General features: G+C 46.9%; 1 protein-coding gene across 4 annotated transcripts in view; it reads left to right on the top strand.

Annotated features, from left to right (window-relative positions):
- Nucleotides 1-173: 173 nt before the first annotated feature.
- The window catches only part of GGT7 (gamma-glutamyltransferase 7), a 29,154-nt gene continuing 12,899 nt past the window's right edge, over nt 174-16,428 (top strand). The window contains exons 1-7 of one of the 4 annotated variants that reach the window (XM_079128193.1): nt 174-3,431; nt 10,815-11,050; nt 11,624-11,775; nt 13,189-13,318; nt 14,405-14,472; nt 14,684-14,757; nt 15,039-15,235. In XM_079128193.1, coding sequence (XP_078984319.1) covers nt 3,092-3,431; nt 10,815-11,050; nt 11,624-11,775; nt 13,189-13,318; nt 14,405-14,472; nt 14,684-14,757; nt 15,039-15,235 — 1,197 coding nt within the window. In that variant the 5' untranslated portion in view covers nt 174-3,091. Of the gene's footprint in view, nt 3,432-10,814; nt 11,051-11,623; nt 11,776-13,188; nt 13,319-14,311; nt 14,473-14,683; nt 14,758-15,038; nt 15,236-16,428 lie in introns of those variants that run through there. The other 3 variants (XM_079128194.1, XM_079128195.1, XM_079128196.1) reach the window with 3 other exon arrangements.

Below are 16,428 nucleotides of genomic sequence, written 5' to 3'. Positions count from 1 at the left end.
GTTAGCAAAGACAGAGCTATGGAAAAATCGAAGGATAGGGGCGTCGCTGTCTTGCCGGAAGAGGTGGGAACCTAAAGTGAAAGCGAAGGGGCGGGACAGAAGAGAGGGTGGAACCATGGAATGACAGGGGAGGGGCGGGGCCCGGCGTGACAGGAGAGGAGGTGGGCTCATGGAGTGATCCAGAGTAGACGGGCTGGATATGACAGGAGAGGAGGCAGGGCCGTGGAGTGATCAAGTTGGGGTCTCGGAGTGACAGCTAGGGGGTTGGGTTAAGGCAGGGCTCCAGCGGGAAAGGGCTGGGCTAATGAGAGGAGTTGGGTCAAGTCCGTTATGGAGTCGCCCTGTAGTGTGATTGCACAATCCTGATTGTCGCTCCACCAAGTTGCAAAGCCAGGTGGAATACAGTCCCTTCTAGGTGACACACTTTCTCCCAAGTTCCCCACTCTCAGAAATAATCCCACTCCGCCCTCCAGAAAAACTCTGTGACCTTGATGTCAAGGCCCTCAGTACAGGACCCCCTCCCCCCTCTGCTAATCCAGGGGCCAGTTCTGATTTTCTCTTACTTCTGAGGACATATTTTCCATTTTCATTGCCGCCATAAATCTCTACCCAGTAAAAGACTGGGTAAATAAGCGAAAATACAAGACTTATAACTGAAGAAGTGTAGGAGGAGCCTTTGGTCTGTGCTTAAAAACCCACCTACTCATTGCACAAATTGTAAATTCAGGAAAGGGAAGTAGCTTTCGCAAGGTCGTGGCAAAAAGCATCCAAATTAGCACCATACCTGTGGTCTCTCATTCAGATCTGTTTTTATTCCCTCTGGTTGAAGCTAAGGTTTATAAAGTGCCAATCTATGCAAAGAGGAGAGATAATTCACCTATTCTTTGCTTTCCAATTTCTTTATTTCACCAAGGGACACCTACTTGCCACAACTTGAGCTCAGTTACCTCTGGTTTCCCTCTATTCTCTTCACCCAGAAAAAAGAAGCCAGGCAGGATCCTCCAACTCCTACCTGTGCTAACCAACAAGAAGGGCCCTCCACCTGTCAGTCAGAGACTGGCTGTCAATGCAATAAATACACTTAAATATTTAATTCCAAGAATGATTCAGAGGTCTAAAGCAGGCAGTCCCTGCCTCCTGGTGCCTACATAGAACTTGTGACCCCATTTAGCCCTCCCTCACCCCTCCTCCTCTGTTCTTTGTCCAGCTGACCATAAGTCCAGAATGCACTAAGCTGTAAAACATCTACCAATGGTCACACATATGATCCAGCGCCTACCAAGTCTTGAAGGGAGGAATTCAGCGTCCAGTGAAGGCATACAGAACTTGTAGACTAGACATCAACCCCAATGAAGGGACAGATATTTCACTGAGGAGGCATCAATCCAATTGGAGGGACATATGCTTTGCTTAACATACATAGACTCCACTGAAGGAGCACAGATCTTGCTGGAGTGTCTTAGATCCTATAGAGGGACTCTGGGCCCTTCTAATAGGATATGAATAGCATTGAAGGGCACTGACCCTACCAAAGGGACACAGATTTCCCCCTAGGAGATACAGAGGAGGCAGACTTCACTAAGGAGATTTGGACCTCAGTGAAAGGATTCAAACCTCACTGAAGGGCCTCCAACAATGCTGAAGGAGTGAACATCACTGGGGGGCACAGGCATTATTTAGGTCTCACTGAGAGGATCAGTCCTCTGTAGTGTAATAGGCTCTACTGACCTCATTCAGAAGATAAGAGCCTCACACACACAACCAAGCTCTAAACGGATGTCCCACTCTCTCCTACCCTCTCCCACTCTCTCCTACCCTCTCCCAAGCCTTTCTCCCAAACCTACCGCAGCTCCACCCACTGCTGCCCCCTCCTGTCTATAGTGGCACTGCAGCTGCTGTGTCCAAACTGGGCCTGAAGTCTGGGGTTGGAGAAGGAGGGGAAATGTGTCCAGGGGCTTAATGGCCCCTTGCCTCTGCCTGTGGGCTGCATAATAGTTTGGAATAAAGACCTCATAAAGGAGGCCTCCCCCATCCTTGGAGATGGGGAAGTAGACCAAGTTGTGATCTGGTTGGAATTCCTGACAGTAGGGAAATGAATGGGTTTGGGTGGGATGAGAATTCACAAGATAAAGATGATGAAGATGATGATAATGATGATGATGATGGCATTTATTGAGTAGGTGCTAAGTCCTACACAAAATATCACCTTCCATCCCTTATTTAATCCTCATGAAAACTGTCTAAGAGGGATATTATTATCCTTTCCATTTTACAGATAAGAAAACTGATACTTAAGGAGATTGTCTTACCCAAGATCACAAAATTTGTGAGCAGTAGTGCCATGAATAGAATCTAGACTACTGAAACTTTTTATCTTCTTCATCCCACCAGCCCTACCAAGCCACCATTATTTCTCAAAAGAACCACATCAAAAACTCTTTAAATGATTGTAGATATTCAGGTTCCAAAGACCTCATTCCAGTCTACTGAATGAATCATGATCTATTGAGTAGAATCTAGGGTTTGCTTTCAAAGATCCTCATACTAACGTTTGAGGATCAATCTCTTACACTGATCCATCAGGGGATCCAGAAGTGTTGTGGTTGGGAAGAAGAATCTGACAAGTGTCATTGTGCAGGACGGGATCTGAAGTCCTGTATCCAAGGAGGGTCGGTAGGTGAAAAAGTGGTCTGGGGATGAATTAGGGCCTGGGATTTTAAAGGTGTCTGGGGGTGGGGTGAAGAACCCTGGAGGTTGAAGAGAGGTCGAGGGTGGGAGGAGTAGTCTGAGATCGGAGGAGGAGAATCTTGGAGTTCAAGGAGAGTTTGGGGGCCCAAAGAGTTCGACCCCAGAAGCAGAATCTGGGGTCGAAGAAGGGTTTGCAGTCAGTGAAAGGGTCTGTGGTCCCAGGAAAGAGTATGGGTCTGAGGAGGATACTAGCTGGATTCAGATTGTAAGGAGAAAGGGGTTTGAACCTGGAGTTGCCTGAAGTCCCTGAGCCCACTGTGGTCACAATTCCAGCGCTCTCTCCCCCAGTGCTCCACCGCCCTCGCGGCTCTTCATCCACCTGCACCTGCGTCCCCACGGCAGGATGACAGCTCTAAGCAGGCGGGGGCTGGTCAGACCGGGACACTGCCAAGGGAGGGGGCGCCCCCTCCCGGTTGTCCAGGTCCCAGGCCCCGCCCTCCGCCCTCGCACTCCCCCCAGCCCCCGCCGCAGCCACTTCCGGCAGGCGCTGCGCTGCTGGGGGGTGCAAGTGAGGATGGCGGCAGAGAGCGAGGCCAGCCAGGAGAGCGCCCTGGGCGCCTACTCGCCAGTGGACTACATGAGCATCACCAGCTTCCCGCGGCTGCCGGAGGATGAGCCGGCGCCCGTGGCTCCGCTGAGGGGTCGCAAGGACGAGGACGCCTTCCTGGGAGACCCCGATACCGGTGAGGCCCATTTGCCCCGTCCCTGTCCACCCGTGAGAAGTCCCCGGTCCTCCTTCATCTGTGTTGAACATCCACCTCCAGCCTCCATATCCTTAGTTCATTCCCTGGACCCCCATCCTCCTGGACCTCTTCTCTCTCCCTGTCTGTTAATTATCTAGTGAGGAAGGAGGTGCATTTCTGCCTTGGAGGCATAGGATGCGACAAGGGAGCTGATGCCAGGGACTGCAGTAGGAGGGATTGGGATTACCTCTTGGGAAGAACCAACCAACAAGGAAGGAATGTTGGAGGGGAGATCCTAAAGAACAGCTGTGATCACCCAGTAAAAGGCTTTTCTCTAGCCACAGAGGACAGGATAGAAGAAACCAACTCAGAAACTGCAGCAGGAGGGATAGAATCTAGGTTTTAAGAACTTCCCCATGACCAGGGATTATGGAAAGCAGAGAGTCTGGGGAGAAGCTGAGAATCTCTTCATGTCCAGGGAGGGGTAAAGAGAATATGATTCCCCTCTGTCTGGGAGTTCTGGGTATTGGGAGACAGGGGGATGGACTGCATGACCTCTCAAAGTCCTTGGGGACTAGAGTGCCTTTTCCATCCTGTGGATTACTCCATCCTCAAGAGACATAGATCTGTCTGGGATGTTAGTAAGGTACCCAGCTCCCTAGGAAGCAATCTCCAGAATCTTACTGTGTCCTGAGCCCTCTGCAGAAACTGCAAGGACTCAGGGTAGGGAAGGACAAGACCCTGCTTGGGAGAAACCTGGGGATGAAGAGCTCTCTAGCATTCCTTCCCTACTGGTCTCTGTCCTATCCATGTGGCCCAGCTCTATTCTCCCCTCCATTTCTCATCCTCCATCACCCAGCCCTCTTTCCCTTAACGTCACTTCCTGGCATTAGAGCATCCTTCTGCCTCTCTTCCTCCCAGTGCCTGCACTTGAGCCTCATCCCTGACAGAGGCTGCTTCTCTGGCCCAGTCCCTCCCTGGTCTGGCTCTTCCATACTGTTCCCAGTCTGACAGTCCCCAAATCTCACCCCCTCCACAGCTTTCTGGTCATCTGACCCTGACCAACATCCCCTACCAATCTGACTAGACTGTACTCTACCTGTGGTAGGGGTGAGGGGATGGTAAGAGTGGGATGTGGAGGATTGGGGGCATCAAATGTCAGGACTGCAGATTGAAACTTCCTTCCCAGAGGGGGTAGCTTTGGAATCACGAGGTAGTAGGGAGAGGAGTGGGAAGATGTGGCTTGGTGGATACCAGCCTGAAGCCAGGTCTTTCATTTAGAAGTCAGGAGCAATGCTTCTGGTCCTTGCGTTGCTCCAACTCACTGTGTTACAACAGGCATATCTCCCCTGTACTGGGCCTTAGATTCCTCTTCCAGCTCCACAAAGAATGGCAGTTTCTTCTAACCCAAAGACTGGACCCCCTTGATTTGTTTTCTCCTCCTGCCCCCACAAATATCTTAGCATTTTAAAAGCCTTCAATTATTTGTTTCTGCAATGATATGATTATTCCATGTCTGAGGGCAGGCAGGGATCACGATTGTTTTAATCACTCCAGCATCCAGCAGAGTTGGGCACTCAATAAATAATTATTGAATGAATACATTAATAAAAGATTTCTGGATGAAAGAATGGCAGGGAAGGAAGTTCCAAAACCTTGGGGAATATCTTGGAGTGTCAGTACAGGCTGTGTCCTCACCTTGGTCATCTGAGCTTCTGGAAATGTAAACTTTATGATGAGGTTGTACACCAAGGTTCCCAGAGACCTGTCATGTAGATACCAAGGATGTTGCCATCATATTGGTATAAGTGTTTCTGTACCATGTCACCTAGCCCTGCTTCCAAGTTCCAAGGCTTCTTTCTTCCAGCTAGACCAGCATGCTGACTAACATGGCCTCCTATTTTCTCAACCTAGTGGTGCCACCTAGTGGCACTGCCCCATCTTCTTAGCTAGGACCTTGGTTGTGCCTGACTACCCTGCCACTCCCCAAAACCAAGTGCCAGGCATCCCACGGCAGTCCTTCTGGAAAACAAAGCTAGTCAATGACCACTCCAAGGTTGGAAATACTCTCCTTTCTTTTTTCTGTGCTCCAAGCCCACGTGTGCCTCCCTCTCCCAGGCATCAGCCTCTAAATAATCTTGCAAGTGCCTCATCTTGAACTTATTCTATGCTGAACTCATCATCTCTTCCCCATACTCCTGCTCTTCTCCAATGTCATTCTCAATTAACACTGCCATTTAGGGGCTGGGTAGATAGCTCATGCCTTGCAAGCACAAGGCCCTGGGTTTGATCCCCGGTACCACAAAAAAAAAAAAAAAAAAAAAAAAAAAAAAAAAAACACTGCCATTTAGCCATTCTCCAAGATTCACCCTGGACTCCCTCTTTTCCTCTCACCTCCAAAAGCTGATCAAGTGCTCTCCCTGTCCTAAGTATTTTCCAAATTCTATATCACCATCCTGTCATCATCACTGGACTAAGCCACCAACCTCTCATACCTATATTACTCAGATTTGTAGCTACTCTTCCTACATATGCCCTCACCCCAATCCATCCACCATCCTGTACTTCTGGTCATGTAACCCCTGGTTCAAAAATCTTTAGTGATTCTCCCCTTATGGGAGTAAGCAAACCAGAGATGACCTCAGTCTCTAACCAAGATCTGTCTTCTGGATTATGGACTCACATAATTCGCTCTTTTCAAGGTTCTTTTGTTATAGACTCAGTTAAAATAGTTACATCTAAAAAAATCATTTTATTGGATAGCATAACTGGAAAGTCCAGGAGCATGGGGCTTTACACATAGATGGATCAAAGTGTCCTAAATAGGGATTAATTAGGCTGGACATAGTAGCAATGCCTGTAATCCCAGTGATTTAAGAGCCTGAGGCAAAAGGACTGTAAGTTCAAGACTTGGCAATTTATCAAGACTCTGACTCAAAATGAGGAATGAAACAGGCTGGGGATATAACTCAGTTGTAGAGTGCCCCTGGGTTCAATCCCCAGTACCACAAAAATAGAAACAAAAACAAAATACAGAATTAATTAATTTAGCTCTGGTATGGTGGCACACATCTGTAGTCCCAACTACTTAGGAAGCTGAAGTGGGAGAATCACTAGGGCTCAGGAGTTCCAGACCAACCTGGACAACATAGCAAGATCCTGCTGCAAGAATAAAAAAGAAAATTTCATCTCTTCTCTGCCTTTGTTTTTGTGGGTATAATCAAGAAACCTCCCATGTTGTTGGGGAAAAGATGCCCCCACCAGCTATAGGCTTACATTCTACCAATCTAGCAACCTATGCAGAAAGAGGGCTTTTCTGATTCCCAATAGTTCTAGCAAAAGAACAAAGTTTGGCCAGTCATGGTGGTGTACACCTATAATCCCGTCAATTTAGTGATAATCTGCCTCAAACAAACAAAAACAACAAAAAACTAACCAAAAAACAAAGTTTGAGTCTTATTGGTCTGATATAGAGATAACTGTTCTGATTGGCAAGACCTGAGTCATATACTTAACTCTGGTCAAGGATGAGGGAGTTGGCTGAGGGAATGAAGAGGGTGTTCTCTAAAAGAAATTTGAATGGGGAATGGTATCTAAACATCTAAAAATTGGATGTCTACTAGACTAGCTGTCCTCTAGGCAGCTCCTTTTGGTCCCACAAATTTGAAGTAATCAAAATTAAACTCATCATGCTTCTCCTAAGAGACTTGTTTCTTCTGGTTCCAAACTAATCTCTTCCCAATGTCTTGTATATCAGTAAAATTAGTGATGTTATTGCTGCAGCATTTACATAGTACATATAGTAAGTACTCAGTAATTTTTTTATTTTCCTTTTTTCTTTTTTTCAGTAAATGTTTTTTGCTGAATAGATGAAAAACAATGCTGCACTGATAGAATAGTCTTAAATAGATCCAGTTGTGATGGGATCATATCAACTTCATCTCCTGAGCTCTTATCTCTTACTGGAAGAAACAGATTGAAGGACAAGTACCTAGAAATATCAACTAAAATTAGCTTGTAAGGTTGGTTTTTAAGTGTGGAAATAGCTCCTGATGCCATGAGGAGCAATAGAAAGGAGTCCTTTGAGTAATAACGTCTCTTGAATTCCTCCCTAATTAATTTTATGACCTTAAACAGCCTCAGTTTCCTCATCTGTACAGTAGGGAGATGAGGTCTGTTTCATAAAGTCATGGCACTTCATTGCGGGAATATATACAAAGTGGATGGTATTGCCAACATCAATAAATATATGTTCAAAACTCTTCCCTGCACTTCTTTTGACACTTTTGGGGGGTGCTAGGGTTTGAACTCAGGGTTACTCTATCACTGAACTACACCCCCAGTTCTTTTTTTTTTTTTTTTTTTTTTTTTTTTTTTTGAGATAGGGTTTTGATAAATTGCTTAGGGCCTTGCTAAATTGAAGAAGCTGGTTTCAAACTTATGATCTTCATTGTCTCAGCCTCCCAAATTGCTGGGGTTTAGGTGTGCACTAATGTGCCTAACTTCTTTTGACACTTTTAAGGTCCAAGGAGAGTTCTGTGCCCACAGTGAGTATTTAACATCTGTTTGTTGAAAGAATTCTAATTTTATTTGCAGACTCTGTGATGCTGATATTGGGGGCTAGAGGCAAGCATGATCAACTGAGGCAGACTCCCAGAAGATGAACTTTTTTTAAAAAATAAAATTTAAAAACAAATTGCAGGGGTAATGTAAAAACAAAATAATAAGGAAAAGTAGAAGTGCCCTTCTCCATTCCTATTTCCCTGTAAGTTTCCCTTCTTATTTCAAAATACATATGTATTGATTTTTTTTAAATTTTTAGTTGTAGATTGACACAATAGCTTTAGTACTCTACCACTGAGGTATACTCCCAGCTCCCATAAGTTTTGATGTTTAAAAAGACATACTTGTAAGTGATACAATTTTCAAAGAAAAAATTCTTTTTTTTTTTTTTTGAGTACTGGGGATCGAACCCAGGGCCTTGTGCTTGCGAGGCAAGCACTATACCAACTGAACTATATCCCCAGCCCCAAAAAATTCTTTCATCACATCTTATTCCCACTTGTAGTATCTTTTCCCAAAAGTAATCCCTATAAATAAATTCTAAAAACATCTTGCCTAGATCAGCATTTTGCTGATATTTGTGATTTCTTATTTATATAACAGACAAGAATATGGATTATGGAGGAACTTAAACACTAAGTCAAGAAGCTTGAATTTTTTTATCATGTTAATTTTGTATAATATTTTATCATGTTAATTCATGGTTCAATGATCAATGAACCATGATAGTACTTTTTTTTTTTTTTTTTTTTTTGATAGCAGGGATTGAACCCAGGGGAATTCAACCACTGAACCACATCCCCAACTTGTTTTTTATTTTTCATTTTTGAGACAGGGTCTTCTAGGTTGCTTAGGCCCTAGCTAAGTTCTGAGGCTGGCCTCAGACTTTGATCCTCCTATCTCAGCCTCCCAAGCTGCTGGGATTTCAGGCGGTGAGACACTGTGCCCAGCCCATGATAGGAAAAATATAAGTCAGTTTTTAATATGATAACATAAACTTTTAAAGGGGTTATATTCCTAGTCCTTGGAATGGTGGAACATACCTGGAGTCCCAGCTATTCAGGAGGCAGAGCGGGGAGGATCACTTGAGCCCACAACTTGGAATACATAGTGAGACTCTGCCCCTCAAAAAAAAAAAAAAAAAAAAAAATCATTGGTTGAATAAACTTTAAAAATGTGAATATAGAAAGGTGTTAAGGTCAAAGTGCCAGCTTATTCTTTATTGTACACAAACATCCAGGACCTTTCAACCATTTAGAGACTTGGGTTCAAGGACAACAGCATTCAGAGGAGAGAACTATGGGATAGAAGAGGGTCTTAGCTCTGGTCAAGGTAGAAGAGGAATGGAAATAACAACAATTTTTAACTACTCTATGGCTATGGTACACTTGGTGTATATCACACATCCACTTCTTAGGGATTAGTTCTGTTACCAGGATGAGGAAGGTGAGGCCCATGATATGAAGTGATTTGTCCATAGTCACCCAGCAAGCAAGTGGCTTTCAATTCTTCCCTGCCTCCATTCTTACTATCCTCCAATCTAGTCTCTAGACAGCAGCCAGAGGGATTTTTTTTTTTTTTCTTTTTTCATTTCTGGGGATAGAACCCAGGGCCTCACACGTGCTAGGCAGTGCTGAGCTTTGTCCCCAGTTCCCAGATGGATCATTTGAAATCACAAAACTGATAACTTCATGTTCTTGCTTAAAATTCTCCAGTGACCTTCTATAACAACAAAGTAAAATCCAAGTTTTTCAGGCAAACGGAGGGCCCAACTGATGGAGCCTATGCTCTCTCCTTATTACACTTTCCCCTTTCCTGCTACCCCAGAGCCACGCAGGCCTTGGTTTTTATTTGTTTGTTTTATTTTATGTTGTTTTCTAATGTACCAAGTTCATTCCCACATTAGGGACTTGTTGCTTCCTCTTTCTGGAACACTCTACATACAAACCCAGTACTCTAATCATAGTAGACTCCTTATCCCTCAGTTCTCTGCTTAACACCAGCTCCTCTCTTCCCTGATTTCCCCAGGTAACATCTTCCTCCAACCAATACACTCCCCCCCCATCTCTCTCTCTCTCTCTCTCTCTCTCTCTCTCTCTCTCTCTCTCTCTCTCTCTCTCTCTCTCTCTCTTTCTCTCTGCAGGGCTGGGGATCAAACCTGAGACCTCTTATCATGGCAGGGCAAGTGCTCTAACACTGAGACACAGCCCACCCTGCTCTCACTATTCTGTATTATTTCATCCTTATTTTTCTTCATAGTACCTGCTACAACTTGTAATTATTATTGCTTTGTTTACTTGTTTATTGCACTTTTCCTCCACTGGTCCATGGACCCCTCTAGGACAGGAACCTCTTTTCCTCTCCCCCTACATCTAGCATAGGGCCAGACACATAGGAGGCTCTTCATAGTTGTTGAATAAGCAGAAAACTGGAGCAAGGTTGGAAACTAGGGTCCTGCCTGATAACTGCCTCCTTGCATAGAAGGCTGGGCCCCAACTGGGGCAGGATCTGGTTTCCAGGGAGGTTGAACCGGTCCACCCCCTCTCCCAAAGTATTCTCAGTCCTGGTTCCGGATCACAGAAAATTTGACCCAGGTATTAGTCAGGAAGGGGTGCTGAGGCCCAGCCTCTCTCAGCTGCCCAATTGAGGGTCTTTGTCTCTTCCTAACCAGGGACCACAGTCCCTGCCAATCCTGGGGTGGTCCCGGAGACCAAAGGCGAGTAGTGCTGGCCAGTGGGCTTTGTGTGGCAAGGGGAGGGCCTGGGAACCTTAGGCAGGGCCAGGTAGGAGACGCCCAGACCCGGCCCGGTTTGCCTGCAGACCCGGATTCCTTCCTGAAGTCGGCGCGACTGCAGCGGCTGCCCTCGTCGTCGTCGGAGATGGGCAGCCAGGACGGCTCTCCGCTACGAGAGACGCGCAAGGACCCATTTTCCGCGGCAGCGGCTGAGTGCTCTTGCCGCCAGGATGGGCTTACGGTCATCGTCACCGCCTGCCTCACCTTCGCTACCGGCGTTACTGTAGCTCTGGTCATGCAGATCTACTTCGGGGACCCCCAGGTGAGGGAGGCATTTGGGCAAAGAGGGCACCGGGGAAGAGAGAGTGAGGAAATGCTTGGGAGGGAGGCGTTAGAACTGAGGAATGACTGAGTGGTGGAAGGGGGCCAGGAAATAGGAAGGGGAGAGGGTGGTGACTTGGGCGAGGAAGGTCCCGGAGGGAGAGTTGTGGGACAGGAATGGGATAGAACAAAGAAGAGACTCCATCAAGTAGGAGGCATTGGGGTAATGAGGTGGGGATCATAAAGAAGAGTCAAGGTGACAAGAGGAGCAGGGTGTGGTGTCAAATGTCTTTAATCCTATCCACTCGGGAGGCTGAGGCAGGTGAACCTGAAGTTCAAGGCCAATGTGGGCAAAAAAGCGAGACCGGTCTAAAAATAAAAAGGGGTGGTTTTGTAGCTCCGCGATAGAGCGCTCTGGAGTTCAATCTCTGGAACTACAAGAGGCGCAGGCAGCAGAGGGCAAGGCTTGCATCCCGCAGCCCTCAGCCCCCGTAGAGGTTCCAGGGTTAGTGGAGGTGCCTTAGGTGGGTGGAGGGCTCCTACTGCCCCTTCCTAGTCCCCTCTCCCCTCCCAGATCTTTCAGCAGGGTGCTGTGGTGACTGATGCTGCTCGATGCACATCACTGGGCATGGAGGTGCTCAGTAAACAGGGATCTTCCGTGGATGCAGCTGTGGCAGCAGCCTTGTGTTTAGGAATCGTGGCCCCACATAGTTCTGGCTTAGGCGGGTAAGGAGCTCCCAGCCCTGGTCACCCTGGCCTACTACTTCTTGTCTCTTAGTCTGTAGACTTCATGGAGTTAGTCTTCCAGTTTGAATAGAGGGAAAGCTGAGCCCCAACTCCTTGCATTTTTTTTTTTTTCCTTTCTTAATTTTTAGTTGTAGATGGACACAATACCTTTATTTTATTTATTTATTTTCATGTGGTGCTGAGGATGGAACCCAGTGCCTCACACGTGCTAGGCAAGCACTCTACCACTGAGCTACAGCCCTAGCCCTGCATTTTTTCTTTCTATACCAAATTTCACTCTTTTCTGCCTGAAGTCAGAAGGGCAAAGCTACCATATGGAGAATCTGGAGGCATTTCAGGAGCTTCCTCCCAACACACCACACATGCGCGCGCGCACGCGCACACACACACGGAAAGGAAACTTGTAAATTATGAGGTGAGGTGCACAGTAAAGTATCCTGTCATCAGTAAAGGCAGTGATGCTTTAGGGTCACAAATCTCTGTGAGTTTAATGCAAGCTATGGACCCTCTGTCCTCCAAAAAATATACTCTGTGCTAAGAATTCTTAAAACAGATGTTATAAACTGGTCACCCATGGGTCACACAGTACACAGAATGACTTGTTACACACTCAAATTTTTTAAAACTTGTTTGCAGTTGTTAAAAGATTGAGAATTTTCATTTTTAAATAAATCTAAATTTCCAACATCTCTTAAGCAATCTGAAGATCTGGTAACACTGGGTTCATTTTCCCATATGGCTACAATTATCTAGAGCTTAGTAGAAGCTGTCCCCCATGGTGAGGCAGGTGCTACCCACCTTGCTAGAGTTCCTACCACTTTCTATTGTTTATCTGTACTGCTTTCCTGATTTTGTTACTTGGCTGCAGGCATTTAAATTTGCACCCTGTCTCAAATGTAAATAAACCACAAAAAAGGAATATGCTAACAAAGTCCACATCTTGATTCCTGCAAGACCAGTCCTCCAGGGTCTACCAAAGAAATTCTCCTTTTGGCTTTGCACTGTCTATCCTTACATAATCCAGTCCTGGGGGAGGGATACCAAGTAGGCAGGTTCAGAAGTTGGCAGAGGTTCAACTCTGGTCTAGGGTGGGGGCAGGGACAAAACATCTGCTCTCCCAGTCTCTGGGTTTCCCTAAGCAGGGATTAAAGTCTCTAGTAACAAGCTAAAAGAAGTCCTTGGACCCTGGGTCCCTCACTCCCTTGATTTCACTCCCTATCTTTCTAAGGTAGCCGAGTCTCTGAATCCCTGCTGGGGAGGGGACTCAGACACCTGACGCAGGATGACATGCTGTGCCTATAACCCTCACTCCTGAGGACTGAAGGGTGGCGGGTTAACGATTCAAAGAGATGGCATGTTATAATCCCTTTCCTCCCTTCTGTGTCTCTCCAGTGGGGGTGTAATGCTGGTACATGACATCCGACGAAATGAGAGCCAACTAATTGATTTCCGGGAGTCTGCGCCAGGGGCACTCAGGGAAGAGGCCCTGCAGAGATCCTGGGAAACCAAGGTGGGGACCCTGGTGAGAAGAGAGGGCTCAAGGGGGTCTCCCTTCACTGCCCTTCTGCTAACTCAAGCATTAATTTGCTGAGTATTTACCACGGGGATAGGATAAAGAATTGAACAGGATCCTCTTAGGCTATAGAAAGGCCGGCAGTCTCCATAAATTAAAATAATGAACCAAAATTCTGGATGGTTGATTAGCAGGTAATACTGCAACATCTTACTTCTCTGATAATCTTACCTGTCTGGAACACAGGAAAAGGAAAATAAAGCCACTGAGTATCCTGAGATGTCACAGAGTTGCTGTGCTAAAACTTATACCTCAGGCATGGAGATGCATGCCTGTAATTTCAGCTACGAGGGAGGCTGGGGCAGGAGGATCAAAAATTCAAAGCCAGCCTTGAAAATTTAGTGAGACCCTGTCTCTAAATAAGAAAGGGGCTGGGGATGTAGCTCTGTGGTAGAGCTCTTGACTAGCATGTGGGAGGCCCTGGGTTCAATCCCCAATACTGCAAAACAATCAAACAAAACACTCGTATATCTCCCTCTGAGCCCGATGACTATAACTTTCCCAGCCTACATCATGTTGAATAAGTAAGAGGAACTGCTCTTACCAGGTAGAGGCAAATCTACTGTCCAATAGGAGCAAAAGAGGAAACAGAATATCTTGGAAAAGTAGGTATTTAGTGCAGTGGCAAAAGCCAAACAGATTCCTGAGTTCTCACAACTCAGAGCACTAATAGTGTGAAAATGAATTGGTTAAATGAAGGTCTTTTGTCCACCATTTTAAAAGACAAGGGTAGGTATAATCCAGTGTGGACAGATTTCTATCTAACTTGGTTCTGTCCTGGCTCTTAATGGGGTTTGCTTAATTTATTAAATCCCTCAACTATGATGGATAAAGGTCTTTCTGCATTTGCCTATAGAAAGTCAGGGAGATGGGAGGGATACCTGTGGGGGAAAGCTTGTCCCTCTCCTGGGATACTTGGCCTGTGTCTCTCCCCTGTGCCAGCCATTCCTGGCTTGGGGCTCTGCAGAGTTCAGCCCAGCCCCCCCCTTCCAGTGACCTGGTCTCCTCTCTCCCTCGCCTGCCCGCCTTGCCCAGCCTGGGCTCTTGGTGGGGGTCCCCGGAATGGTGAAGGGGCTACATGAAGCTCATCAGCTCTATGGCAGGTAATGACCCTCACCTGGGGACCAGGGGCCCCTGCCTGCATCTCTCCTTGGGTGGCCTTCTCCTTTCTTCCTTGAGTCTTCCCTTCCCAACTCCCCCTCCTAATATCCCCTTCCCTTGCCAGGACTCTCCTTCCCAGGAACCCCCCTTCCCCCAGGACCCCTCCTCCTCCCCCCAGGACCTCCTCCACCCCCTGCTCTCCGGCCCCCCCAGGCTGCCATGGTCCCAAGTCCTGGCCTTCGCAGCAGCTGTGGCCCAAGATGGCTTCAACGTGACCCATGATCTAGGTCAGTGGGGTCTGGGGGTTGGGGGGAAGGCACACAGTTGATTGGGGGGACCTCTCTTTCAGTTTGTTCCTCAGTCTTCTTCCATTTCCCATCCCACCCTCACCTGGAGAGGCTTCAAATGAGGGAATCTGAGAAAGGCAGATCCTCCCCTATAACAGGCTCCTGGGGGACCAGAACACTTAGGGCCAGCCACTTAGCCCTCATGCACCCCGTCTATTATCATCTCAATCATCTGGCCCAGTCCTGGCACTCCCTGCCCAGCCTTCCATCCCTGCCCCCAGCCCGGGCCTTGGCTGAGCAGCTGCCTCCCAATGCATCTGAGCGCTTCCTAGAGACGTTCCTGCCATTGGGCCACCCACCACTGCCTGGCTCACTGATGCGTCGTCCAGATCTGGCAGAGGTGCTGGATGCACTTGGCACTTCTGGCCCTGCTGCCTTCTACAATGGTGGCAACCTCACACTGGAGATGGTAGCTGAGGTAAGTGTGAGGGTGGAAGATAGGGGCGTGCCCCAAGGACCCTATTGCAGAGATGCCCTCTTCCCCCTTTCTACCTTCCCTACCTTTCTTTTTTCATATAAATTCTGATTGTATGTATTTGAAATTCTAAAATAAACAAACTAAACTCTGGTGATAGAAATCAGACCAGTAGTGCCAGGTACTATGAAGCACACTCGTAATCCTGGCAACTTGGGAGACTGAGACAGGAGGATTGCATGTTTAAGACTAGCCTCAGCAACTTAGTGAGACCCTCAGCAATTTAGTGAGACCCTGTCTCAAAATAAAAAACAAAAAAGGACTGGGAATATTGCTCAGTGGTAAAGTGTCCCTGGGTAAAATCCCAGTACCAAAAGAAAAAGAAATTAGGCCAGACAGGGTGGCGCATGTCTATAATCCCAGCAACTCAGGAGGCTGAGGCAGGAGAACTGAGAGTTCAAAGCCAATCTCAGCAACTTAGTGAGGCCCTAAGAACTCAGTGAGACCCTATTAACAGAATGTAAAAAAAGGACTGGGAATGTGGGTCAGTGGTTAAGTGCCCCTAGGTTCAATCCTCAGTACAAAAAAAAGAAAAAAGAAAGGAAGAAAGAAATCAGACTAGTGGTTGTAAAGGATTGGAGGGGTTGCCTGGGATGTGGCATGAGAAACCTGGATGGATAGAAATGTTCTGTCTTGATTGAGAGGTACCTTTGGATTTATCAGGGCTGGTGCCAACTGTGCAGGGGCCTGGCCTGCTCTCCACTGGCCTGGTAAAGACCCAGAATTGACCTCAGTTTCCCTAAACCCACATCCCTCCCTGCTCTGGAGATTTTCTAGGGACTGAGGGAAACACTTCCACTGGTCTGTCAGGACCGGGTGATGGACACAGGAGGTTACCACCCAACCTCAATGTGATTTAGTCTGAGGCAATAGTGAGTTCTGAGAACTGTCATCTATAGTCCAAAACTCCTAATGAAAGTTATGTTCAAGAATAGGATGCATGGACCAACTGAGTGGCAATCTCCTCTGTGCAATGAAGGTGTTATATAAAACTCTGCCATACTACAGTGGGAATTACATAGACGTGTCATTCATTCAACATTCAGAGCGTCTGCTCAGTACCAGACCCTATGCTGGGTACTAGAGATATTGTGGTGGTGATAGAAGACCATCCCAATGGACTTAATTAGAAAGTC

Source organism: Sciurus vulgaris (genome assembly GCF_902686455.1).
Source record: "Sciurus vulgaris genome assembly, chromosome: 2".
Taxonomy (NCBI): domain Eukaryota; kingdom Metazoa; phylum Chordata; class Mammalia; order Rodentia; family Sciuridae; genus Sciurus; species Sciurus vulgaris.
Note: the sequence above shows the minus strand (reverse complement) of the source record. Positions and strands in the feature narration are given on the sequence as shown.